General features: G+C 39.4%; 2 protein-coding genes across 5 annotated transcripts; both read right to left on the bottom strand.

The window, feature by feature from the left end:
* Positions 1-5: 5 nt before the first annotated feature.
* tor4aa (torsin family 4, member Aa) lies at positions 6-8,548 on the bottom strand. Of its 3 annotated transcripts, XM_084935957.1 has the most exons (4): positions 8,178-8,547; positions 8,030-8,050; positions 2,762-3,229; positions 6-1,126 (listed from the first exon to the last, which is right to left on the bottom strand). In XM_084935957.1, exons 3-4 carry the CDS (start codon positions 3,227-3,229, stop codon positions 269-271), a joined length of 1,326 nt encoding a protein of 441 aa, XP_084792083.1. In that variant the 5' UTR covers positions 8,030-8,050; positions 8,178-8,547; the 3' UTR covers positions 6-268. The 3 variants fall into 3 exon arrangements, with proteins under 3 accessions (XP_084792083.1, XP_084792084.1, XP_084792082.1); XM_084935958.1 differs by lacking the exon at positions 8,030-8,050 and having other exon boundaries at positions 8,178-8,548; XM_084935956.1 differs by lacking the exon at positions 8,178-8,547 and having other exon boundaries at positions 8,030-8,159.
* Positions 8,549-9,403: 855 nt separating this feature from the next.
* On the bottom strand, positions 9,404-26,839 carry brap (BRCA1 associated protein). Of its 2 annotated transcripts, none has more exons than XM_084935955.1 (13): positions 26,449-26,839; positions 26,111-26,272; positions 24,149-24,353; positions 23,701-23,890; positions 23,116-23,229; positions 21,554-21,702; positions 21,114-21,189; positions 20,859-20,997; positions 20,037-20,146; positions 19,872-19,961; positions 19,114-19,217; positions 16,744-16,883; positions 9,404-11,552 (listed from the first exon to the last, which is right to left on the bottom strand). In XM_084935955.1, the coding sequence occupies exons 1-13, from the start codon at positions 26,525-26,527 to the stop codon at positions 11,326-11,328; spliced, it is 1,785 nt and encodes a 594-aa protein (XP_084792081.1). In that variant the 5' UTR covers positions 26,528-26,839; the 3' UTR covers positions 9,404-11,325. The 2 variants fall into 2 exon arrangements, with proteins under 2 accessions (XP_084792081.1, XP_084792080.1); XM_084935954.1 differs by having other exon boundaries at positions 9,404-11,555; positions 26,449-26,838.
* Between the last annotated feature and the right edge of the window lie 1,151 nt (positions 26,840-27,990).

Below are 27,990 nucleotides of genomic sequence, written 5' to 3'. Positions count from 1 at the left end.
CAGGGAACTTAAATCATCTTTTATTAATGTACACTGGGTGAACCCACCCTTCAGGGACTGCCTGCCGCATTTTTAGTGTTCACCAAATTTATTCCTTGTTTCCCCCAACAAAGTTTAATATCCCCACCTTTTTGTGTGTGAATTTTTTTTATTACATTCTTACAAAACCACTCTTAAAAGCGTTGGCTTTGAATTGTGTCATTCAAGTTTCATAATTGTAAATTCACTCCCTTTTCTTCATGTTTAAAAGAATGCAAACAAGAGCATGTCACAGCAGGTTGACTTTAGCCACCACTTGCTTGCAGCCTGTCTGGGAATATTCGTGCCCCCCTACTGCAGGGTAGTATTCAATCTCCCCCGCAAGCCGCTCTATGTTAGCATGATCCGGGTAGAATCCCTCTCGAGTAATTTCGTCCAGGAAGCACTCCATTACGTGACCTTTCTCCAAAAGACTGAGAGGTAAGATATCAGCCTCTGTCCAAAGCGGGTGAAGCTCTTCCAGCATGCTACGTAAAATAGGAGTCAGCTCTTTTAACAGATTGCTATGACGACCTGATGCTGTCATCGCCATGGAAATACTCGAAGAGTTGTGCAACATATGTTTGGTGATGTGTGCATGACCTAGGTTGCTTAGAAACAGGTAAATAGCATTCAGGTATTCATTGGACTGGTTGGAGGACACGAGCTGCAACAGCGTGTCTAGGATCTCGTGGTGCATGTGCTCTGCCTCGTCGAAGATGAAGAGCGGAATTTTCTCCTCCTCCTCGGCTCGTTCCACCATCTCCGAGATCAGAGCTGAGAGGTCACTGGCACACTGCAGGGCGTTCGCCTCCTGGGGGCAGTGGTGGAGCACATAGTACTGCAGCACAAGCGTGTCACCCACCACGGAGCGGAAATGTCCGGCCAGTAGGCGTCCCAGGTGGCTCTTACCTACCCCGGTCGGGCCGTGCAGGGATACCACCAGAGGCTTGTTGTGGACGTAGGTAGACAGGTAGTCCTTCAGGTGGGACAGCAGGCTCTCCACAGCTCCCTGCTGCCCAAACACTTCCCTCCTCAGTGTCTTCTCTAATCCCTCCAGGTCATATCTAAGAACGTGGTCATCCAGGTTCTCTATGGCATTGTAGACCTGAAAGAAACAAACCACAGCTATTAAGAATATAGCCGAGTGCAGGGGAATTTCCAGGATTCATTAAAAAGGGATGCACTCCTTGGACCAAGAACACTGAAAACAAAGAGAATTATTTTAGACTCATCTGCAGTCCTTGAACCTTTATATAGACAGTATTACATATAAAGTGAAACTTCAGAAGGTTTTTAAAAGAAGAACAATTCTGTACTTAAATAAATGTAGAATATAATGCTAATAAACTTGTTGAATTTCAATCATTAAACTTCCAGATATGTCAGAATATAGAGTTAAAAAAAAAAAATCTTATTGAAAACAAAAGAAAACCCCCAATTTCCTGGTGTGTTACACAGTTTATTGTGCTAGATCAATTCATATATTAGCAATTCAAATTTTGCCAAAGATGGAACACATTCTCACTGCTTTGTTGGGGAAGAAATAACTGACACGTTTACAGACGCATGCGTTATGAAGTGTTATGAAGTGAAAGTAGGGGTGCCTGTTGCTCAGGAGGCAAAGCACATCATCTGCTTAACAGAAGACTATAGTTGTTCTAGATTGATTATCTTGCCCAAGGATACTGAATCCAAAGTTGTTCCTGATGTATTCATCAGTGTGAATCTTTAGATAGGAATGCATGTGTGAATGACAGTTGTTCTACTTTGAGTGTTCAAGCAGAAAAGTTCTGCGTAGGAGCCAGTCTACTGCTAACATCATAAATCCAATTTAATTAATAGTATACAGAATTATTTAATTTTGAAATTAAACTGTTAATAATAATATTTCTGCACTAAGTAAAGTATTAAATATGCAGGGTGATTAGATAGTGAGGTGTGTGGCTATGTCCTCGAAGCAGCATATAGTATACCTGGTACACAAGAAGGGACCATATTTCTTACAGTTTTTAAACCTCAATTTCACTCCACCAAATATGTGTTTTTTATAGAGTATCCAAATTTCAGCAAGCATACTACTGTATAAATACTACATTCACAGGACTATATGGCCTTCTGTGAAAATGTTCTTTTTGGCATGACTGTATATCTTTAGAAATTTATAAATATACTGATATACAGATTATCTCCTTGGAGTTATATGGCAAACAGCTGAGAGTGATTTCCGCCCAGCTTCTCACTTTGGCAGACTAGAACAGGAAATACACTTGGACCAGTTTTAAATATTTACATTTGAAATGGCAAAATAAACCATAAACAAAGCTGCAAGATACACGTGACAATAAAGCAGCTCGGTGACGGCTGGATTAACCAATCTCTGCTGAACAGTGCATCAAAGTTCCTCAAAGATGAACACACCTTAGACTGATTCATGGCATGTTGTATTTCTCGTCTGAATGAATTAGGACATGACTGAGCAAGTAGAAAGTCTATATTATTCATACACATGAGCTGAAGATAGCACAAATTTCCCGCCCTCCCTATTTATACTGTAGCTGGCGACAAAAGAAGCAGACTAGCAAGAGATGAGTCATAATAATGGAAGCTATTCATTCATTCGTTCAATGTTTTTGTAAATCAAATTCTTAATGGCGCCAGAAAAAGGTCAGAGGAGCACATTAGAGAAGCATTCCACCACTTGATAGCAGCTTAGTTGGAAAATGTGTTGTTATTTATTTACCTGGAGAAAGACGATGGCAAAGAGCAGATACAGGCAATATTTGGCTCGGCTGCGGTCCTGCTTTGGTGCAGCCCTTCGTCTCCCTCCTTCGGGAAACAACACCCGTTTCTTCTTTTTCCTCTTCTTCCTCTGTGAGATGCTGGATGATGGAGAGGAGAAGGCAGTAGGCGTGATTCCATCAAAGGTGAAGATTTTGGGGCTGGTTCGTCCTGGGGCGCCCGTGAGGGGACACTGGCCCCCCAGGGCCATCTCTTGACGCCGTTTCTTCATTGCTTGGTACTTCTGTTTGATGCGTATAACGGCGCGTAGAGTGGAGGAGATGTTGGAGAGACTGGGGGCTGGACTGCCTCTCCCATTCTCACTTTTCTCTTCTTCCATCTCCGTGTCTCCCTCAAGCTCTTCATCCATTTCTCCCTCGAATTCTCCCTCTGTTTGAGAGGCAGAGATGCTGCTGTCTCGGTCACTCATCTGCAGAGAGGAAATAAAGGACTTTGAAGAAACTACACCAGTGCATCTTAAAAAGTTCACACATAAATGAAACTATTTCGAACCTTGTTATCTTTAAATGTTCATGATCGTGGCTTAAAGCTCATAAAAATCTGAAACCCAGTATCTTGAAGTAGTTTAGTACTTTAGACTTTAGCCATTTGAATGTATTACTATTCAAATGGTCTAATTTAATACATACAACCACAGTTGGAGAAGTCCGCTGGGTTGAAAGTTGTCCAAATGGCAATCATGGACACCCTGCACAAGGAGGATAAGCCCCAGATTGTTATTGCTAAAAGATTGGGTGTTTGCACAGTGCTGTACTGAAGCATAATAATGGAAAGTCATCTGGAAGAGAAAGGTGTGGCAAATTTGCATAAGCAACAGGGATGACTGCAGTTTTGAGAAAAGTGTCAAGAAAACTTGATTCAAGAACTTGGGAGAAGTTCACATGCACTGAGACTTGTGTAAGCGCATCAAGAGACACTGCACACAGTCAGCTTCAGCAAAGATGCCGGAGTTGTTGCATTTCTCATAACAAGCACTTCTGAACCAAAGACTACATCAGAAGTCTTAGCTGAGCTGAGGAGAGAAAGAACTGGACTGTTGAGCAGTAGTCCAAAGTCTTCTACTTAGGTCAAAGTAAACTTTGCATTTTGGGATAACTTAGATTCTGGAGGAAGAGTGGAAAAGCACAGATTCAAGGTGTTTGAAGTTTAGTGTGAAGTTTCCACAGTCTGTGATAATCTGAGGAACCATCCATCTGCTGGTGTTGCTGATGATTGGTCCACTGTGTTTTACCAAGTCCAAATGTAATGCAGCCATCTACCAGAAGATTTGAGAGCACTTTGTGCTGCTGAAAAGCTGTATGGAGTAACCAGTTTTACTTTTCTAACAGGACTCAGCATGTGCCCACGGTACCAAAACTACTACTAATGGTTTGCTGACCATGACCAGTAAAAACTCTTCAGCAGAGGAGCCCACAACCAAGTGCTGAGTGTATAACTGAACATATTTTTCAGATATTCAACTTTGCCATGTTATAAATCTTTTCTTTGATTGCTTTTTGGCAATGTGTAACCTATGTTTAGGATATGTGAACGTTTCAGCTTATTTTCTGTGGTTTGAACAAAAAATAAAAACATGTTACATTTTTATGCGCCAGTGCAATATGATAGAATCAGCATTGAGAAATCCAGTTTTGGGGAAAACTCATTTTCCCTAATCTTAATTTTGATTCCAGTCCCTATGACGCAAAACATCAACTTCCTCCAAAGTTTCCTTTAATAGTGGTTTTGAAGGCTTTAGTCTTCTTATTTACCTGAAAAGGGGGTTTCTGTTTTCAGTGTTGCCTTTCTGCTTCCCCAGACTGGCCCAAGAATCAGGGTTAATAATATCTTACTCATCATGGTCACATAGGAACAGGAAACGAAACGGATGATGTAAAAAAAAAAAAAAATCTATTTTTTTTCACCAACAAGGTGATTTTTATCAGCCAAAAACTTATATCTGTCAGATATTCTCGCATACGTTAGCATGGTTTGCAGTGTGTCGTGAACAATTTGAGGAAACGGAACAAGCAGAGGACAAAAGAAGAAGTGGCAGGCCTTCAAAACTATCGATTGCAGATGAATGGTATCTGAAGGTCATGTCCTTACGAAATAGGAAAAACTCCAGCAAAGACCTGACACAAGACCTGAGAGATGCATCTGGCCTTTCAGTTGATCCATCTACTGTTCGCTGAAGCCTCATTAGAAATGCTCTCAGTGGAAGGGTGGCTGTCACTTAGAAACTGGAAAAACAGGCTGAGATATAATAAAATTACACAAGAACTGGAAACTGGAAATTAATGGCAACACTGACTCTGTAGATATCGTCGATATGCGTGGAGGTGGAAGAGTGAGTATCTACGGGCATCTATAAAACTTGGTGGTGGCTCTGACATATTTTGGGGCTACATTTCACCCAGTGTGTTGGGGATCTTGTCACAATTTATGAAATTGTAAATGCAGAAAAATACCATCAGATCTTGAACCACTATGCAATACTATCTTGGAAGCATCTGACTGGCAACAGTTTTGATTTTCAGCTGAATAATGATCTCAGACACACTGCTATTGCATTCAACGTATACCTTGATAGCTGGAATACCATTAGTATTAGTATTAGTCTTGGATTGGTCAAGAGCGCAGTCCTTAATATTATTAAAGCAGTGCAGGATAATCTTGACAGAAAATGGAACCAAAGCCAGCCAAAACCCAAAGAGCTTTGGAATGTCCTTCAAGAAGGCTGGAGAACCATTCCTAAAGACTACTTAACCTCCCTGGCATCCACATATGTGGACATCACATTTTGGGTTATTTAGACCAAAATACTTTTAAACGAATATCCTCATATGTGGCTCTTATTTTTCTTAAAAATAAAAATAAGGTAAAAAACAAACAAACTGGTAATTCTTTGTTTTTACATTCATCGGGCCCCAATATGCCCAAATATCAAAGAGAAATTAAAAATGCATGCTGTGGAAGAGTTCGGGTCGTAGGAGGTTAAAGTAATTACGAGAAGGCTTGCTTAAGAGAATTCAAGCTGTGTTGAAGCATAAAGGTGGTCAATTAAAATACTGACTTCGACTTTCAAGCTCAATAGAATTGTACAACTTTTTTTCTCCTTATATACTGCATTTCCATGGATGTTTGCAAGTTTCAGTTTGCTTCTATTTCTCATTTTCATAAAGAAATTAAGACTTTTGCATTTATTGGGGAAATATCTGTCTTTAAGCAGCCATGCTCTATTATGTTACCCTGTCAAATAAGAACTGTGTACTGAAAATTTATTGAACAGCAATGCTAAATGTGCACTGTATTAATGTCAGCTTATTTACTAGATGAAATACACATTATTTTCTTCTTTGCTAAGTTAGTGTATTCTAGCTTTATCGTCATTTTCTGTATCTCTATGGTTGTTTTGTATCCCTTGGTATAAGTTTTGCATGAGACATAGATGACAAAATTGATACCAGTATCATATGGGTTTGGAACTTTCCCCCCAAGAGCCAATTAGCATAAACTTAGCATGAAATGACTGGAAACAGGGGGAAGCTAGGCTGCTACATATACAGTACACTATTTTATCTCACCAGTAGAAGCAGTGGATTTTTAGACACAGCAAGATAATCTACTGGCACTCCTAATCTATTGTAACTTTTGGAAATAACACATAAGTGTTGAAATATTGCCATGTTTTAATTATATATATAGTATATCTTTATTTTTAGTGTTCATGAAAAAGAAAGGACTTTCTAAGCATCCAAATAAGAAGAGCTCAACATATACACCCAGTCCTCCTTTCTCTTAAAAAAAAATCTTTGCTCAATTTAAGTAAGATCCTCCCACGCTAACCCCACGCTGATATTAGATACTGAAGTGGTGGACGTCAGAAGACACTAACAATACAGCTGCTCCTATGTTTTGAAGCATACTGGAACTCACAGCTGCATGAAATTTGCACGTGAGGAAATGAATTCTGAGAACAGCAGGGTGGCAAAAATGGCAAGGAAGAGAGACCAAATGTGAGAAATAGCTGCAGATATAACAGTGAAGAAAAAAAAAGGATGACACATGCAGCTTCAGTGGCTGTTAAAAATGTTGCCAGCATTTCCGGTAGGGTTAGAAGATAAAGATCACTGTTCCTTTTGATGTTTAGTATGCTACATTTTTATTGAATTTAATTAATCTATTTAATATTTTAGGTTGATTTTTTTGTATTTTATTCATTTATTTATGGGTTTGTTTTGGTTTTTTTTTTTCACAGAGCTGTTTTGTTTTTCTTCAAAACCAATATTCAGATTCACTTTGGAAATGTTGTTCCACGAAGAGTGAAGTGAACCCTCTACTAGAACTTTCTATGGCAAACCAAAACGCAAACAAGTGAGTGCAACCTTCACAGGAATCTTAAACTTCATAAGTTCTGCAAACTCGTGCGCTTGAGGTTCTGAAGTAGGCTATGGTTACAAGCTTGCATTTGTAACCGCTTTTGGTCATCAAAGGCTGTCAGGTTGACCCTCTGATGGTGTACTTGATGTACTCCCTTGGGTATTCTGCACACACAGAAACTGTAGTGCAAAGTCTGTCTGCAGTATTATAGCGCACAGGTTATAGGAAAGGAGGAACTATAAGTGAGTTACAGAAGAGCTCAAAACAGCAGACAAGTGTCACATATAAATTAACACAATCATACTACAGGACAGAAAATAACTTCTGCTAAAAGTTTTTGGTGCCAGCATTAATGTCAATGAGAACTGAGCAGCGCACATGAACAATGATTGGAATCTGAGTTGGCTTGTTCATCTTGGCAAAGAGGCAGCGTCATTTCTGGAAAAGTTATAATACCCCTGTGTCCAAGCCTCTTTTACTTCAGCATAAAAGAATTCAGGACAGCATGTGACGGTAGAAAGACTGTATCTGTGCTCTTTGATATCTCTTTCTAGTCTTTTCCACATGCAGATACCTGAAAGATACGGCATACCAGAGATTTTATTGCTCATGAAGTTGACTGTACAAAAATATCTCTTTGTAGTGAGCAGTTCTTTCTTGTTTCGTGTGTGTTTTGGCCGTGGAAAGTTGAGCAAATATACACAAATGAGCCTCACGCAGAAAGTTAGTATCCTTCTAAAACCTTTTTCTTTGTCACCCATTTTACATACACAACAGTTGATTCACCAAGCTGCACACTCTGCTTGCAAAGCTGTTAGGCAAAACAAAAAAGTTTTTTTGTACTTACCTTTATACGTGTCTAAAGCATCTAAAAATAAAAAAAAGAATTTTAGTGCAAGACTACTCCATAGCTCAGCACAGCGGTGAGAGCAGAGAAAACGTCCATACAGTCAACAGCTCAACTCAGGAAGAGCCTTTCCCTCTGACTATCTTACCTCTAAATCCTGTTCTCGGCCATATGCTGGCTCCTCCTCTGGCTTCCTCTTTTATTCTCGCATTCTTCTGTCCAGCTGCAGCTCAGGCTTTTTCACAGTTAGCTATCAGCTTTCACACGTGGTTAGAAAACAGCTCAAATGTACCCCAAGTACTTTCATTCCCACGATTAAAATGATATCTTAGGTGACACACATATCTTTTTAACTGCTGGTAATCAAGTCAACAAACAATGCGTTCAGAATTTGTTGACGTGGTTTTGGTTTCTTCTTGGCTATGCCAGTAATGAGATACGGGAAATGTCAATCATCTCACGAGAACCCACAGACTTTGTTTCTCATTAGCATTTATCACGGTGGACTTATTTGTATATTCAGTGGTGCAAAAGATCTCATATACTTGATGTAAGGAAGATTTCAGGAGGCTTGTTTTCCTTAAATTTAGACCACACATTCAAGTCAATTCAATTTTATTTATATAGCGCCAAATCACAACAGCTGCCACAAGGTGTAAGGTAAAGACCCTATAATAACATAGAGAAAACCCCAATAATCGTTGCATTTATTTCCTCTCTATATGATTGTAAATGTTGTTTAGGGAAATATTTGGGGACATTTAGGGCTGCTGGAAACTGTAACGAGCTTGCTCCTGATTTGATGATTTTTCCTCAAGGATTAATCAATAACTTGAAATGTCTGACCCTTGTAGTTCCACTGGCTGATGAAACATTAGAGGCCATACTTGGGGATATAAATAGAAAAATAAAAGGTGTGGAAAATGTTTGCATGCAGTATCATTTGCCTGTGACTACAGTTGTTACTAAACACAGGCACAGGATTGAAATGTCATCAGGAGGGAGGTATAGAGTGTGACAAATGACATGTTCCTAAAACTTGTCTTGGAGTGTAGAGAGAAATGCATGCCAATTACCAGGTAGATGGTGTGTCTACGAAGACCAAGCTTTTTAATCTGTCAGTGTGTCGGTGTTTTCCAATTATGTACACAGTTTACTTTCAACAGGCTGCTGGTAATAAACTGTGAATGTAGTAGACTGCAGAAGGATTAGTTAGATATGACTGCATCTTCCTTGTGGTAGATCTGACAGTCTGCACTTTAACATCACAGCTGCGTAGTATGTCATTTCAACAAAGATCATTCGTCACTTGACGGCAACCTAGTATGCATCTGTTTCAGCTTAACACACTTTTTACCCCAGAACAAGAAAAACTTCAGAAAATGTTTTATTGAAAGTGGCAGCACAGTTTTAGTGTTAACAACAAAAAAACTGAACACTTTCATGGCAAGAAAACAAACAAACAACAAAACCCCAGCATGAACTGATGTTTTCAGGAGCATGACTTGCCGTATTTTGTTTTTAAATGAAAGCTTCTATGGCTGAAAAAAACAGCTCTTTATCTCCTCTCTCAAAGCAGTCGCTACAGGTACATTCCAGCTTTTCTCTTGATGATCACTGTGGAAAAACATTTTTTCATTTAACTTTCGAGAGCGATACTATACTCATGTCTACAAACAACAGTAACCAGCAAGCTTGGTTCCTGTTGGCCGTCACTGGCTATATGTGTGAAATATCTTGTCAGACAATGTCACAGTTAGCATCTCAAATAACTGACAGCAAATCTCATATTTCTGAAATTATTAAACTGTTCCTTTTAGAGGGCTGTAAAGAATCTTTTGCATAGAATGATCTTTTGAGTGGCTGTTTATAAAAAAAAAAATCAAAAAAAAAAAAATCAATGTGTGCTTTCTGCACCAGTTTTTAATTAAGGCCTTAGGGATTCATCTAAAACTTTATTGTGAACATTTTGCAAGGGAAAAAAATCTTAGTATTCAAGGAGAGAGCTGAGTCACTTATTTCATCATCTAGGTTATGACACCATGTTTAGGATTGTAACTGCAAAGGTCACAGTTGCTTCTGGCGTTTTTCTGGTATGGTATTGTATTTAACACATAACCAGGGTACAACTAATGTACCCTGGTTATTTTAATCATTTCTCGGAATATCTTAATGTTTATATGGCATAATAATACAGATGCTTATCATAATGTCTTAGAGCCAAAGGTCAATGTCATCAAATGGCACAATATTTGTAATTTAAAATCATCTTTAAATGGAGGAATAATAGAATAGCAGCCAGTAATATTAAGAGTTTTAAAGGGTAAATTAAAAAAATCATATTAGACTGTAGTTTTAGAGTCAATAACTACAGTCTTGGTAATATTATGGGAGAAATTCTGAGAAAGATTTCCAGGAAATTAGCTGGAAAATAAGGGATGCTGGGACAATACAGATTGATGGAAGGAGCAGTAAATCATGATCCACATAGTTTCAATAAATCATTAGCAAACATACACAATCCTTTGAACTACTTCCTGGTAATGCTGTAGAATCCTCTGAGGTACACAAGTTGTACTAGTGGTTGGGAATCACTAACCTAGATGGTGAAAACATGGCAAAACATGCTTCCTGCTCCTCATACAAAAATACTGTGCATTCTGTGAATACTGACTCCTGTCCCAATACAATGCACTGCTGAAAAAGGCATTTTCTCCTCCATGTTCTCTGACGAGTGTTTCTACTTAAAGTGGAGGAACAAAAAGAGAAACAAAAAAAACATTGGAACATAACAGATGAAACAGCCGAGTCCAAAGAAATGAAGGAAAAACTCAGAAAATGTGTACATAAATTTCCTTGATTCTACTCTCACTTGTAAAAGAACCATCTTTGCATTTTAAGATAAAAAAAGATCGCGCAGTGTTTGAAAAGAAGTACTATAATATGGTACTACCTGGGCACAGATGAAATATTTCTGATCAAATAAATATAAATTGTGATCAAAGTATATATACTCTTAAGTTTTGGAAAGAGAAGAGGACATTTAGATCACACTGATGTTTTGAGTGACTGAGCGATCCTCTCTTATGCTCTTCTTGCAGGAGCTAGGAGTTATGCTAGGAAAATGTGCAGGTAAATATTATCAACATTTACTCCTTCTTCCTGCCTTTACCCTATTGAGAATTACAATAATGCAGATACACATTGAATAAAGGGCTGGGCTCAGTCACAAACATGTCCACAGTGAGAAGCAGCAACACAGTTTCTAGCATGTTCCAGTTGAGTTTAGGCCATGCCTACTTCCTCTTCCTGCCTCGGCCTCTTCTGCCCCTGCCAGAGGAGGGGCCTGCTCCCGCCGAACCCAGAGCGCCGTCAGATGGGCTGGCTGGGATGTTGATCTGTCCCTCTTGAATTTCGCTGCGAGCCTCTGGTGGAAGATGTTCAATCTGCTGCTGGGTCTCCAGATAAAACATCACGTCTCTCAGCTGTTCCTGCAGTTCTGCTATTGTTCCATCTTTACGATCTTCTATAAAAGAAGCCAACGAGGAACAAACAGTGAACAGGTTAAAGTAGAGCTAAACGTGTTCATTCATTCACTCATATTTATCCAGACAGATAACAGTTTTAACTAACTAGCATTTATTGAGTAATGATATTATTTAAAGGCCCAAGCAGTGTCAGCTGCAGGAACCCTGTGTTTATACAGATTTGTTATTACTATTACTCCAACACTGTGCTCTTTACTTTTTTCCTGTTCAACAGTCAGTCTGCTTTACAGGTCTTAGATGTATTAAGTTGTGATCTTACACATCTAGTCATTTGCTAAATCCTCAAATGACACAGATAACCAAATGAGTTATGTGTCACTGTGGGACAGACAGCCATTTATACATATACAGTTTTCTGTGAAGCTCTATAAACTGAAACACTGTTGCAAAGTCAGCTGAAGTCCTCTCAAACACTGTTTGAAAATTTTCACCTGACAAACTTATCATTAAAAACATCAAAAGCTACTTTAAAGCATTGTGGGGGTGGAACTGCTGAGGCATTTACACGAGGCTGAACTCGTAAACACAATGTAAAAGAACAAATGCTTTGCTTGAAATGGACTTGAAACATGCTACTGATTACATGCAACCCCCATTGCTGACCTCGTTGCGAACTTCCACAAACATGTAGAATTGTAAGCATTAGAAAAGCTATACAAAAAGTATGGAAATCTACAGAGATTATAATCATAAGGTCTGAAGCTGACAATCTAAATAATTTCTTCCCTAAGAGCTGATGTGAAATACAATGTTCAGTGTTCTATTTCCTGTGCTGATCAGCAGTATACAACGAGGAAACAAGGGGCGTAAAGTCACAGATCTTGGAGGGAAATTCTCAGCCACACACAAAATAGAAGAAATAGGGGAGAAAAAAAAAGTGCAACCCTCTAACAACCACGTCACATTCCACACATCACTGGAGGTCTGCCTTTCAGCTGGTATTATTAGCAAACATTATCGCTGATGTATTAGTGTTGCCATATATGTCAGCTAATTAATCACAACAAATGAAAGCTGAGACTGGCAAAGGTGATTATCATTATATCATGCTGGCACTGTACCGCAGGCGTTCTGAAGACAGACAAGAAATTGTGACACTTGTGAAAGTGTGACTGGGAGAAAGGATACTCCTTCTTCTTAATACCCTGCTTAGCCGACTGCCACCCCAAAACGACTTCTGGTGTTTTCATATGAGACAAGCTGGTTGGTATATTATTGATCCCATTCAGCTGTCCTAAGTCAACTCCACAGTCTTGGATTTTACCAGTCTTGGACGTGATACTAATATTTGATTAGAATGCTGTCACACTTATGTCACTGTGAATTAAGTTTTTCTGTTCCTAACCCAGATTACTGATTTCTGCATATCCACCACCTGCATATCAGCTGCTAATAGATGAAGCTGCACCACAATTACTCTAAACAAAGAAAAGACTGCTATACCTCTGCCAAGAACAGATTGCTGTGTTAACATAATCAGTGGCTGCACTGTTTGCAAAAACCTGAAAGAGCAGTTCAGTTACTAAAGTTTACAGAACATAAGAAGTAGGGGTGCAACAATACTCGTATCGATATTGAACCGTTCGATACAGTGCTTTCGGTTCGGTACGCATATGTATCGAACAATACAAAATTTTTAATTTATTTTATCAACTTTCCTTCTGATGATGCTGTCTGTGTTGAGCGCTCAGTGGATCTGCGCTCGACAGTGCAGCCTAGGCGGAGTAGTCGAACGCAGATTCACTGAGCGCAGGGCAAGCTAGCGAGACAAAAGCTCTCCTTGCAACATGGCAAATTGAACCTCCCCCACCCTCATTCAGATCTGGCGTTTGGAACTATTTTGGTTTTCATGTGACATATGACCCTGAAGGTAAGCGTGTCGTGGACTAAAGTAAAACAGTATGTTGGATGTGCCACACAATGCTCAATTACATTGGTGGGAACTAGTGTGTTAACGCAGTTAGCTCGTTAACGTGTTGGCCGTCCAGCCCCATGCACGGGGCGATCCGTGGTAGCTCGTTAATGGAGATTTGCCGTGTTGTGGCGTTAACATCATTTCAACGAGATTAACGCTGACAGCACTAGTGGGAACACAACGAATATGACTGCACATTTACTCCGACATCATCCTAGTGCAAAGACAAGTGGAAACAGACAAAAACAACAAGCACGCATGCTACAAACTTTACCCGAGTTATTTAGACAGCCGTTAACACATGATTCTCCTTATGGGGACCTGATATGTTTAATATGCTGCTGAGAATATAGCCCAGAAGAAGCGTATAGTATAGCTTTTATTTTGGAAAGAGACATTTCTCTGTAATAAACTCTCTTTTCCAAAGATGAGTGATTTCTCTATCAGAGAGATTTATTTTTTTATTACTTTGTTGTTTCAGCAACATTAAATTTAAAAACTGTACTTTTGCGTTAAAATATATATTTATAATTTTAATAAATGACAAATTAAAAAGGCATGAACATTTTTTTTGTATCGAAAAAATATCGAACCGTGACACCAAAGTATTGAACCGAACCGAACCGTGAATTTTGTGTATCGTTGCACCCCTAATAAGAAGATGCCATTTCTGGGTCAGCTCTGAAGAAAAAGAAATCTCATTGAGCTTTCAAAATAATTTAAAACAAAGCAACAGAAACAGCTTGTCTATAAAATGCTGCTTTAGCTCGATTCATATAACACAAAGAGCTTGCAAAGTAAATTCAACATAACATGGTGAACTTGTATGATCAGATCATCATCTGTCAGTACATGTCAGTGAAATATGAGCAGGAGGTAGGGCTGTTCGATATAACGATATATATCAGATGACGATATAAAAACGTCTATCGTTTCATTTTCCGCTATCGTTTGTTTCGTGGTGTCGCAAAATAAACTGTTCATGGCAATATTTTTTCATCATTTTGATGGTCACTGTAGTGGCTATATTAATTTCTTAAAGTTCTCTCTTTCTCGTATATTTTATATAACCACACTACAGACGGACAAGCGCCTGTTTTTATGCGTTGTGGTTAGCAACAACGACGGTAACAGCATCGTGTGTCCACTTGTTTATGTTCCACATAAACCTTTCACAATAAAGCTCAAGATTCTGTTGAGACTTTTCAAAATAAACTGAATCACGTGAAAGAGCAGATAAATTTACGGATGAGAAGTAAAAAAGAGCCGCCAGGTGCTAAAAAATAAACCTTAGACTCAAATGTTAGAACAGGCTTTTCCCCGCAGCACCCTGTGTAATAAATACTCACAAAGAAAACTGCGGCCGTTACAACTTATGTCTAAAAATGTATAGTTTCATGCATCGGTTAAAACACTCGACTCCAGCTACATGACGCGCAGCTGGAAACACTTCCTGCAAGACGAGCTGCCCAAGATTCACAGAATTTACAGAAAATGTTACATTCTTATATCGGGATATCAGATTTTGGTCATATCGCACAGCCTTTGCAGGAGGACTATGATCATCTCAATTCGATCCCAGTCAGTTCTAACAGGAAAGAACATGTATGTCTGTGGTTCAGGAGGCAGAGCAGGTTATTAACTATAGCTTTGTGGTTCACCCCCCAGTCAGCATTCCAAAGTATTTCAAAGCATCCCCAGGCAAGAGGCTGAACCTTGAGCTTACCCCCAATACATCCTTTGGAGTCTGAGTGTCTATGAGTATGCTTACAACCAAACCCCCCCCACACAGGTGTGTGACATTGGGTAAATGAAGCTTGTAGTAAAAAGTGCCTGAAGTAGCAAACTGCTATGCAAGTCCAGTCCATTTTGAATATAACATTCTGTTAAAGAGTCAAAACTCTGACATTTTTACTATATATTTTTTTCTACATTAACACACAGCACATGCTCAGGAGGATATTTGTTTAAATAATCTTGATCCTCACAACTGTGTGTGCCAGGAAAAATACAGGTATGGTGAAACTGTAAACCTAAAATTTCCATTCAAACCTCTGACCTGATACTTAACTTGCCTCAGGCAAAGCAGTGATGAAAGCCGCCTTGTGTTGAGTCCAGAGCAAATGGTGCTCTGATAGTAATACACTACAAAGTAGGTATCAGTAAATGCCTTACACTGCAGATTTTAATCAGAAGTAAAGAAAATTTTAATAATCTGAAAATATAGACGGAAGCTGGTTTGAAAGCAGAGAGACTGCTTACAAAATTTATGAATCTCCTAAGTGTTTGACTCTGTCCATCTGCATTAAAAACCACTTCTTTGGTGTATGTGGTTCCTGTCTGCTTGCAGAATGACTGTACTCAGCCGCAGGCTAAGCAATTTGTTAATGATTTGCAAATATTCCTGTGCAAAGAGGAACTAGTTTCTCACTATAGCCTTGAAATAAAAATAACCCATGCTGTTTCATAGTCAAAGGTCCTTTTTTCATTTTGAGTATTTACATATTCTAAGCAACCAGCAGCCAATCATTGGGAACGGTCCTGTTACTCATTCTTCTCCACCAACCCGTTGCTCTAGATTCGCAACTACTTTCATCAGTTTCTGTTTAAAGCAATAGGTGATGCAATAGTGAACTAGCAGGCTTGAAGTTAAAATATCTAAAAGAATCCTTTCTGTACTCTGGCCACCAGTGTTGTACCAATTGCCTTTACCTCATGCATTTGGAGCATATACACACTAAAATTAAAAATATACAAATGAAAACTAACAAGAAGTGTAAAAGAATTCAGGTTCACATGTATTTGTAGCCGGTGCTATTTAATGCCAATTAAAGAAAACCTTGAAAAAGTCTAAATTAAATTGTGTGCACATGCTGTGCCAAATTGAACATGCTACACTTCCCTGTTGGTATATGTTACTCTGAACATAGGGTATCACAACGGTTTTAAAAACAAAAAATACAAATCACACATTAATCATGGAAATATTGCACTGTATTGTTCACTCTGAGGCTTCTTTCATTTGTGAATTTGGCAGGCTCGTCCAGCACTTGAAGCGTTTTTGTTTTTTCCTCTCAGTTGAAGCATCAACATCCTCAGAAGTTCCATTTTTTGCTGTGCTTCGACAACTTGATATCACCACTGTGATAAAACTGTTTATACCAGCATGCTACAGTTTTCAACCCACTGAGTTAATACAGAGCATCAATACTGAGTACTACTACATGACTTATTGGTCTCTCTTTACATACCGCTTTCTTTTGCTTTGCGTTCCTCCTCTGCCAGCTGTACCTGCAGCTGTGCCTGATTGGCTCTCAGACAGCGGTTCATCTCCTGCTCCTCCGTCAGCTCTTGGCTCAGCTTCACCACTCGACTGTTCAACTGAGTGCATCTGAAAGTACAAATGCAGCAGTGCTGCATGTTGTCAGGTTCCATACAAAAACAAGCCTTATAGATCATTTGGTCTAAAGTCTGGGTGTCTGATTGGGTTTAATTAAACTAAGAAGTTGTAATGTAAATAAAGCTTTTAACAGCAGAAACTTTGGCTTGTTATAGCAGGAAAAGCAATGTTACTATCAGTTTGAGCCTGCATCATACAGGGAGTGCAGAATTATTAGGCAAATGAGTATTTTGTCCACTTCATCCTCTTCGTGCATGTTGTCGTACTCCAAGCTGTATAGGCTCGAAAGCCTACTACCAATTAAGCATATTAGGTGATGTGCATCGCTGTAATGAGAAGGGGTGTGGTCTAATGACATCAACACCCTATATCAGGTGTGCATAATTATTAGGCAACGTCCTTTCCTTTGGCAAAATGGGTCAAAAGAAGGACTTGACGGGCTCAGAAAAGTCAAAAATAGTGAGATATCTTGCAGAGGGATGCAGCAGTCTCAAAATTGCAAAGCTTCTGAAGCGTGATCATCGAACAATCAAGCGTTTCATTCAACAGGGTCAACAGGGTCGCAAGAAGCGTGTGGAAAAACCAAGGCGCAAAATAACTGCCCATGAACTGAGAAAAGTCAAGCGTGCAGTTGCCAAGATGCCACTTGCCACCAGTTTGGCCATATTTCAGAGCTGCAACATCACTGGAGTGCCCAAAAACACAAGGTGTGCAATACTCAGAGACATGGCCAAGGTAAGAAAGGCTGAAAGACGACCACCACTGAACAAGACACACAAGCTGAAATGTCAAGACTGGGCCAAGAAATATCTCAAGACTGATTTTTCTAAGGTTTTATGGACTGATGAAATGAGAGTGAGTCTTGATGGGCCAGATGGATGGGCCCGTGGCTGGATTGGTAAAGGGCAGAGAGCTCCAGTCCGACTCAGACGCCAGCAAGGTGGAGGTGGAGTACTGGTTTGGGCTGGTATCATCAAAGATGAGCTTGTGGGGCCTTTTCGGGTTGAGGATGGAGTCAAGCTCAACTCCCAGTCCTACTGCCAGTTTCTGGAAGACACCTTCTTCAAGCAGTGGTACAGGAAGAAGTCTGCATCCTTCAAGAAAAACATGATTTTCATGCAGGACAATGCTCCATCACACGCGTCCAAGTACTCCACAGCGTGGCTGGCAAGAAAGGGTATAAAAGAAGAAAAACTAATGACATGGCCACCTTGTTCACCTGATCTGAACCCCATTGAGAACCTGTGGTCCATCATCAAATGTGAGATTTACAAGGAGGGAAAACAGTACACCTCTCTGAACAGTGTCTGGGAGGCTGTGGTTGCTGCTGCACGCAATGTTGATGGTGAACAGATCAAAACACTGACAGAATCCATGGATGGCAGGCTTTTGAGTGTCCTTGCAAAGAAAGGTGGCTATATTGGTCGCTGATTTGTTTTTGTTTTGTTTTTGAATGTCAGAAATGTATATTTGTGAATGTGGAGATGTTATATTGGTTTCACTGGTAAAAATAAATAATTGAAATGGGTATATATTTGTTTTTTGTTAAGTTGCCTAATAATTATGCACAGTAATAGTCACCTGCACACACAGATATCCCCCTAAAATAGCTAAAACTAAAAACAAACTACAAACTACTTCCAAAAACATTCAGCTTTGCTATTAATGAGTTTTTTGGGTTCATTGAGAACATGGTTGTTGTTCAATAATAAAATTATTCCTCAAAAATACAACTTGCCTAATAATTCTGCACTCCCTGTAGAAGTGACACACCCAATACCTGGTTGACCATGCAGCAACAAAGATTTACTGCTCCACTGCACATTTTGCAAGCCACAATGACAACTCTTCAAATAAGGCATTTAATCCTATTTCCTCTGTAGTTCCAGTTATTTAAAAAAAAAAAAAAAAAGCACAAAAATGGGATCTGAGTAAGTGCTTGTTAGGGCATTTTCAGCTGTCAAACAATCGTTTGCTAAGGAAATGAGGAATTTTCCCACCTCAAGACTACATATTGAGAGCCTTGGTTGAATTGTTTTATCTGCTGTGGGGATATAACTTTATCTCCTCCACTAAATAATTTTTAGAGTTTTAGTTTGCGTTATACACTCAAGTCTATAGTGCAACCACACTGTCCAATTGGTTCATAAAAAAGAGCACAGATACCAACAACTACTGGGACCACTGAACACACAATATAAAAAAGTAACCGAACACCTACTTTTTCTCTATGCTCTGTTTGTCTTTGGTCATTTCTCCTAACCGTCGCTCTAGGTTATCACAGCGCTCCAATGTCTCCTTAAATTTCGCTTTCATGTTGTTTATCTGAAATATGTACAAAAAGATAGAGGTTAGAAAAAGGCAGCTGGGACAAAGGACCTGTGTTTTGCATTTCCACAAGAGGGCAATAGATAAATCGAGATGGACAGGCACTAGTCAAGAGGACTAAGCTGGGACTGGGGTCCTATACTACTGCACATGTGCTGCTTAGCAAACCAATCCACTCTAAACTGCTAAGAAATGTACATTTTATAAGTGAATAAGTAGCTGTAAGTGATAAGTTATATTAGTGTCTGTGGCGATTGTTCATTGTATTTGGGGCAGCTAGTGAGTCCTTTGCTCTCAACAGTTCTCCCATGAGTAGATATAAGCCAATACTGTTCAAGATGTTGCCAGCAAGCTAACATGATGTAACACAGTCTAACTTACAAGTGTTTACCTTTGTGTTTGCTATGAATTGTTCATTTGTGATTATTAGTTCAGATGTTGTATAAAGCACTTTGAGTGCTCAAGGAGAGTAGAAAAGCGCTAAATAAGAATCAGTCCATTTACCATACCATCCATGTGTATCAGTAAATCGAGTGGAATCTAGAGCACGACTTCTATGCCTCAGTTTGGTTCTTCTAAACTTTACAGCCTGATATAAGTCAATATTCATTAAGGGATTGCAAAACTTGTGTTGCATTTGTCCATAAGTACCTCTTCAGCTGTCTCCTTCTCCAGATGAACAATCTTATTCTCCCAGTAAATCCTTTGAGACTCGAGCTGACTTGTCAGCAGGTATGAGTACTGCAGACAGAGAGAACTCATTTAGAACATTTTGATGTCGATTGCCGTTACAAAACAACAACAGCAGATGCTCACCTCTAGCTGGAGTGCATCAATTTTCTCTGCCTGGCAGGTGTCTCCCTCACACTCATACTGCACCATCTTCCCGTCAGTCTTACTGGCCACAAGCCGATGTACATAGTTATCTACAATACCAGCAATAGCCTTAGTCAGGTATTATACTTTCCAAAACACATTTCAAAAGACATCAAATAAAATCATTACAGACTATTCTGTCATTTTTACACTTTGCCTTCTTGTTTTTGGCTTCACTGTCTCTCTAGTTACTACAGGGCAGAACTGTTTGCTATCAGGACTTCATAAAAGCTGATAATGGGTCTGGCTCCGACTTATTTAGGTATTCTTCTGCCCCCTATGGGGAGAAAACTGATTATAGCAGCAAATTATTCTGGTAATTTACAGCCACCCTCCTTAAAGAGAAACTATTCTGCTCATTTTCAGCTTCATACTTTTTGTTTTTGGAGTCTACCAACAACTTTGCCTGGTTTGCGGTTCAAAATAATCTTTGTATAACTTTGTATAAGGTGTTTTATCTCTTCTCCCTTAAAACCAGCTTTCTGGTGATAGGTTTGCCCTTGTAAACAGAAGTTTTGAAGATATAGCACATGAGGTTAGGCTTCTGTGACCGAGATGGCCATATTAGAGCTATTCTTTCTCTATAACATAGAGAGAAAGAACATACATTTAGCAACTGAAAAGCAGTCTGAAGGCTGAGCCCAATATTGAACTCCAGTACAGTATATGAGCATCAACTGCTGTAACAGTATAAGTACAACAGAAAATAAGAAAAAGCAGAACATGCATCATTTTAACAGCAGCATGCACAAAATCCAGTACCTCCTGCGTAGTCCCAGACTCGGTGATTGGTGAGCTGCATAGCGTAGGTATGCTGTGTTTCTTCAAAGTGCTTGTAGGCATGGCGGCTAACGTAGCGACCACATCCAATATGACCGCAGATCAAGCATATCCACAGATTCTATGAAGAAAGATTCAATGAGGGACAAAAAAAAAAAAAGAAGGTTAAAAGCAAAAAGCAAGAAGATCAAGTGATTATCTTCTATTACACCACTGTGGGAGAGTGATACAGCTTACCTCCTGCACTCCACATTCAAAGCATTTGTTCTCTTCAACTGGTTCTGGTGTTTGACAGTACCTACATACAGGACACCTGAAAACAACACACATTCGGCTTTGTCACAAACATGCAGTTGTCTTTTGTAAATCAGGAGAATGCATGTAAAGAGCAGGACAAAAACAACACATGGCACAAAACGACAAAGCCTGGAGAAATATCCAGTGGAGTGAATATCAGGTGAATGCATTTAAACTACATCAGAGAAACTATCACACATGATTGACTTAAAGCTGGCAGATAAGAACAGATCTTTTCACATACTTTGTTAAAGTAGGTCAGAAATAGGTTTTATTGTCTAAAATCAAGTGTTTTAAATTGAGTAAGCAAAAATTAGCTAACTACCAAGTTGAAACTGATGTAGTAAATACAGGGGAACTTGTATGTGCATTCAACTCACGAGGCATCTTCCCAGCGCTGAAGACACTGGCTGTGAAAGCTGTGGTTGCACAGAGTGGTGAGGATGCCATTAACAGACTCGTCCATTCTCTCCAGACACACAGTGCACTTGGGCAACTCAGTCAGCTCCATCACTGGAAGACTGGCTCCCTGAGGAGAGGGAGCAGGAAGGAAGGAACGGAAGAAAGGAGGTTGATGATAAGAGACAAGAAATCACTTTAAAAAAATTCTGGGTTTTAATACTGAAACAACAGAGAAGGACTGATTTAAACGGACTTATATTCGTTCTGGCTGCACACAATGTAAAGGGTGTAAACAGCAAACACCAATAGGTGAGATGATATAATTTTATTTTTGTGCCTCTATTCTGAGTGCACGTATATTTGCTCTTGCTCAGATCTTTGCTCTGTGTGCTGACCGACATCTGTGGACCTGCTCTCAGTGTGTCGTTCCCGCTCTCAACATCCCTGCTTCCTGCACGCTCAATTCTTTCTGTAAGCCGTTACAAGTGTGCCACAAAACCAACCAATCACAGACTTGGATGCAAAAATTCTGATTGGAGACCAAAAGAGCCAATCAGCTCGCTAGCCACTGCATTCAGGACACACGGTCCAGAATGTAGCTAAATCCATTTTCGGTTAGTATGTTTAATTATTATATTTTAAAATATATCATTTTTATTTTTTTTTATTTTTATTTTTGCTGGTTTTAATCTAGTTTAAACTAAATCACTCCACTAGATTTAGCTACATTCTGGACCATGTTTCCGGAATGCAGTGGCTAGTGCACAGAGCAGATATGTTGAGAGGAAAAGCGACCCACTGAGAGCAGGTCCACAGATGTCTGTCAGCACACAAAGCAGAGACCTGAGCAAATCCAACAACTGAGCAAGAGGGACTGTTATTGTGTGCGTGTATATGGATAAGAGCAAACACTGAAATACTTTTCTTCACTCAAAATTATTTTCTCCTCAAAATGCAACATTTGCGCTTGCAATTTTTATTTTTATTTTTAACATGTGCTCAGAATAGAGGCACAAAAATAACACCATAAGATGACAAAAGCACCTTTATTAAAGCAGAATGAGTAATATAAAATGCCAAAAAGGGGTTATATTTAAATGCAGTTCTTAGAAACTGTTGCAGTTTAGAGGAAAATAAAAATATGTATAAGTTATGGTCAATGTTATATTAAAACATTTTTGGCACACTGCCTGCTGTACGCCAGCTGTTTCACTCCAGACACCACTGACAAAAAAAGTAAGTAATTGTAAAGCAATTCTATCTCCCAAAACACAGGATCTAATTAAAAAACACAAAACAAACCAAACCAAGTTTTTGTTAATGGACTCTGTTGACTATAAAAAAAAAGAAAAAAGAGTGACTTGTTTCCACAAATCACCAAACTTTTTTTTTTGTTTTTGTTCCCACCAATGCACTTGTAACATTAACTAACGTGTATCTCTAATGTTCTCAGATAAATATCCTCTAATAACTTCACAAACACCACCCACCTGCTGCAGACTGAATAATGTGTAAAAGCTAAAAACCAAAAATCACTCACTTCTTCAGACTTGATGACCTCTGCTCGCTCCACATAGACCAGCTGGCACACTGCTTCCTCTATAGAGTTGAACTGGCGGCCATTGCATGCTGTGTAAAAACTGTCGGCGTCTGCCTACAAATAAGAGAGCAGGAAACGTATTGTATTTGGAACAGTTATATACAGTTAATTGTATTAAAGCAGCAGTTAATACTCTGTCATCTCTAAGCATGAAGCTCTCAGATCAAAATCCCAAGGTCTATTGCCAAAAAACTGTGAGAATAAAATAAAACTGTAAAAATCAATATTACTATAGTTGAGAAACAAAACTAAAACATTTTGCAATATGGCAGCATTTGTTTATGTTACAGAGAGGCTGAAACCCTGAACTGCCTAAACCTCACATCAAGTACCAACAATTATCACTATTCATTGAATTTTTTGATGCAGGCTTACAAAAACATACACCAACATCCTTCTAAGCGCCTTGAGGCGACTTTTGTTGTGATTTGGCGCTATATAAATAAAATTGAATTGAATTGAATTGAATTGAATTGAATTGAATTGAAACTTCACTTGTGGAGGGAAAAGTGAAGGAGATGATACCTGTGTGCAGAATTTAATGAGAACCATGTATTGGTTAGGGGTAGAGTCCCGTATGATCTTCATGTGCTCCATGACATCATTAAAAGGAGCCATGAGCTTCATAAGGTCATGGCTGGTCATGGTCGCTGGGACGGTGATGATGCACACCATAGCGCTGCGCCTGACATCTTCAGTCAGTGATGTCATTTTGCTGCAATAAAGAGCAGGGAAAAACAAGAAAACAAGAATTGTGACTAAAACGTCAATGTTAGCTTGAAATGGTGGAAGTGAAATGGTGAAATTGTATCATTACATGCAGTTTGAGGTGGACTCTGGAGTTCGATAAAGAAAGCATCAGACTTTTATCAGCTGCAATTTAACCGACAATGATCTGGTAAAAAGTGCCCAAATACAGATCCCTATTGTTCACCTCATCACATCTGTCATAAACACACCAGATGAGACTCACTTGGTCTTGTACAGGTGCATGATACCGTGAATGATCTCCACTGACGGGTTCCCGCTGAAGAAAGAGATCTGGTCCGGGAGCTGCTTGGAGGGTGAGTCCGGAGCTGTGCCTGTCGTAAACCTCCTATCCTCTGCACCCTCCTGACTGTCTACACCAGTCTTTGCATCCTGAATTTCACTGTTCCGCTCCTCACGTCCACCTGTGTCTGGAGGAGAAATTCAGCAATTTAGATTATATATATTTTTAATGTGTATGAACAGACAAAACCAAACTTGAATTGGCTTACTTTCATTCCTGCTTACAAGAATTAAAAAACAGGTAGAATAGACATGCAGGCCTATTCTACGCCTAAATATGCCAAATGTTCTAATTATTTAAAATGGCTTTAAAATTCGTTGCTTCCTCAGCTCACATCTCTCGGAAGGAATGAAGTAAGATGTGAGTAGAGGCGAAAAGAGAAACTGAGGCTCTACAAACTAAGAAATGAGAGGACAAGAAAGAGGATGAATATGTATAAATGGCACATTTTATTTATGGAGGCCAAAGGTGACTTAAATTACTTTGAACATGTCATGGTTGTTGGTGCCAGAAGGACTGGTATGAGTATTTTAGAAACTGATAATCTACTGGGATTTTCCAGCACATCCATCTCCACAGGCTACAATTCAGACAGACTGACCAAAGCCAAACAGTTAGGTGGATGTGAAAAATGTTGTCTGCTCTGATGAGTCTAGTTTTCTTCTGCGAAATCTGGCTGGTAAGGTGAGAATTTCAAGCAAAAAACATGAAAGTATGGATCCTGGCTTGCATCAATGGTTCAGACTGGTGGCAGAATAATACTGTGGGGGACAGTTTCTTGGGACATTTAGAGTCAAGAGCCTCTTAGTATCAACTGATCATCGTTTTAACACCACAGCTGCTGATCTGAGTATTGCTGCTGACTATTTTCAATCCTCTGATGGCTGCTTCCAGCAGGGAGAATGACCTTCGCAGACACCACATCTCAATCTAATAAAACAGCGGTCCCCAACCCCGGGGCCACCAGTCCGTGAGTCATTTGGTACCGGGCCGCGAGAGTTGCGGCTCTGCTGTGAAATTTATGGTTTTCAGGGTTTTTATCGTTACCTTGGTTTCCCTGGGTCTTTTCCCGTGTTGTAGTTGTGTGTCTTATTTTGAAAGAAATATTTCTGCATTACCATAGTGACCAAAGAGCATTAAGGGGCAGAGAGGAGGATGTTACTCTCAATGTTGTTGGCGCATTTCAGGAGGACACTGCTAATAAAGTTACACAATTACACAGTGAATTTGCATTTATTATTATTATATTTATAAAATACCACAGTTTTTGTCTTGGTCGTATCATTTTATTTTGTTGTATTTATCCGCGACACCTTAAAGGCCGGTCCGTGAAAATATTTTCTGACATTAAACCGGTCCGTGGCGCAAAAAAGGATGGGGACCGCTGCAATACAATATATTTGGGATGTTGTGGAACGGGAGATATGTGTCACGAATGCGTAGCTAGCAAATCAATAGATTACAGACCAAAAACTGAGTAACATTTCCAGCACCTTGTTAGCCCTGTGCAATGAAGAATTAAGGCATGTCTGGATGCAAAAGGGGCCTGACATAGTAGGTGTAAACCTAACAAAATAGCCAGAAAGGATTGTGTGTTTTATACATGATACACAGTCACCTGATGACCACGTATGGAAAAGAGAGTGTATTTTACTGGTGTCAGTATTTTACACTTTCATTTTCTTCCCTGTTATTTCTTACCTGCCTGGCTTTTCAGAAATATTATTTACTAACCATACAAACGTTGACATTAATAGTTATTAAGATGCTGAATTAGGTTCAGTGTGGTAAAAACACTAAAGTCTTGCACTCAGAGCTGACCTTTTATGCTTTTCATATTTTACGTCATATATAGGTACACTTAAACATCAGGAAAATTCTTACTTGGGCTGGGCTCAAAGGTCTCTATCACCATGTCCCCCATGGCTCTGCTGCCGATGTGCTGGTGCAGCACAGCTGATCTTTCCAGGTCGGTTTTTCCACTCAGACTGTGTTTGGCTAAACCCAGAGCTTTCTCCTGCAGCTCCTCCTCTGACATGCCTTCAACTGCACACGAGAGGAACAGAGTCAGGCATTAGCTATAATGAAGCAATTCGTTAGTTTGAAATTACCTTGTGAAAACAGTAAAACGACTAACAGTGGACAAATGGGTCTTCACGCCTACTGTTGGTTAGCTGTTTAACTTTCAGCAGATATTTGAAAATTAAGAGAATAAAACTCACCAGCGCAGTACTGGAAACCTTGTGGAAAAGGTGACTGGTCGGCTAACTCCAGACGAATAACGACCAGCGACACACTCATGTGTTATAACTGGGGATGCCACTTAACACAGAACAAAACAAGCCGCTGACAGCTGAGCTAAAACAGCTAGCACGTAGAGCTAGCTGGATGACTGGCAAGATATTCAGTTCGTGTCTAATTACAGTAAGCAGACAAATACAGCAGAAGCAAAGAGCTTTCAGTTTAGCTTCAAAACTTTCATTTTATACACAGTTTTTTCTTTCTTTTCCGCGCAGAAAAACACAAATCAGATTTGTTTTGAATGCTAATACAAGCTAGCTGTGTCGAACCACTTCCCCTTCTTCAGCCTTTTCTTCTTTAATTTGAGTAAGGCAGAGTAGACGCTACAGCGGTGCATTACTGCCCTCTGCTGTTTGTTTGTTTGTTTGTTTTTTAATTCTTGTTCCTTTTTCCCTGTGGTGTGACAGAAAAAGATACTAAGAACAGATGGAGGCAGATTATTTTGCTGAGGCGACCCCTAAAGAGAGCAGCCAAAAGAAGAAAAAGATGATGATGACGACGACTTTAACAGGAAAAGGTGTTTTTCCTTGTATTGCAAGGCAAAATGTCCCACATTATTTCTCCCTTTGTCGTAGCACATTGACATTTTTATGACTGACTCACTCATGACTGAAGTGTATTCTCATTATAGAGCAGTCTCTTTCATTTCCTTACAAGAAACCTTTGACAAGTAAACACATATGCTGGTCTTCAGATAAAACCTGCCTCAGAACCTCCTTAGAGACTTCTGAATAATATATATGCCCGCCAAAATATGAATATTCAATTGTACCTTGAAATGTTCTTAATATCTTCCACCAACCAAAAGGCCCCCAAAATTTCCATCATCTTCATTTTAAATACTGATAGCTGACATGGAGTTCAAATGCCACGTTCTCTGTCTCCACACTCTCGGATGTTCATCATCATCTTATTTTGGCTGCTCCCTTTAAGGTGTCACCACAGTGGGTTTTCTAACTTCTCTCCAGTTTTGTTCATCATCTTGTGTCATACAAACTTTTCTATTACACTCTTCATCCTGGGTTTGAGGTCCTTTGTATGAGTGGTTCTTATAATTTGTTTAAAAATTCTTTTCTGTTCCCAGTGTTTCATCCAAGCTTACTGTTGCCTGTGTGTATAGGAGAACTTCATATTTGGGTTTAATCACCATGGACTGACTAACTAAATAACATCAATTTTCTGTACTTGTATTTTGAGCTTATTTCCAAAGTTTCAGTTCATTGTGTCTGAAACAAGCTGGTGTAGCTCCCCTCCTTTTAAAGCTAACTTCTTCTGGTTGGCTGGTCCTGTTAAACAGCATCTGTGGAAATATCTGTAGGACTACAATTTAGAAAAGTTGTCCAAATCTAAAGCAGACTTTTACTTTTCCTAGTGTTGATAATAACAAAAACATATAATACAGCAAAATCCTCACATTTACCTTGTTTTATTTAAAAAAAAGCTTTGACATTCCAGTGTTTCTG

This window comes from Perissodus microlepis, chromosome 7, assembly GCF_051167445.1.
Source record: "Perissodus microlepis isolate ML-2025 ecotype Zambia chromosome 7, ASM5116744v1, whole genome shotgun sequence".
Lineage (NCBI taxonomy): Eukaryota > Metazoa > Chordata > Actinopteri > Cichliformes > Cichlidae > Perissodus > Perissodus microlepis.
This window is presented reverse-complemented; position numbering and strand designations above follow the sequence as displayed.

What these genes read in the sequence shown, in the direction of transcription:
- tor4aa (XM_084935958.1), bottom strand. Translation starts at nt 3,229, where the DNA reads ATGAGTGACCGAGACAGCAGCATCTCTGCCTCTCAAACAGAGGGAGAA. An exon ending in TTGCCATCGTCTTTCTCCAG is followed by an intron (nt 1,127 to 2,761) that starts GTAAATAAATAA and finishes TGTTTCTTTCAG; the next exon opens with GTCTACAATGCCATAGAGAA.
- brap (XM_084935954.1), bottom strand. Translation starts at nt 26,527, where the DNA reads ATGAGTGTGTCGCTGGTCGTTATTCGTCTGGAGTTAGCCGACCAGTCA. An exon ending in GACCTTTGAGCCCAGCCCAA is followed by an intron (nt 24,354 to 26,110) that starts GTAAGAATTTTC and finishes TTTCTCCTCCAG; the next exon opens with ACACAGGTGGACGTGAGGAG. An exon ending in ATGCACCTGTACAAGACCAA is followed by an intron (nt 23,891 to 24,148) that starts GTGAGTCTCATC and finishes TCTTTATTGCAG; the next exon opens with CAAAATGACATCACTGACTG.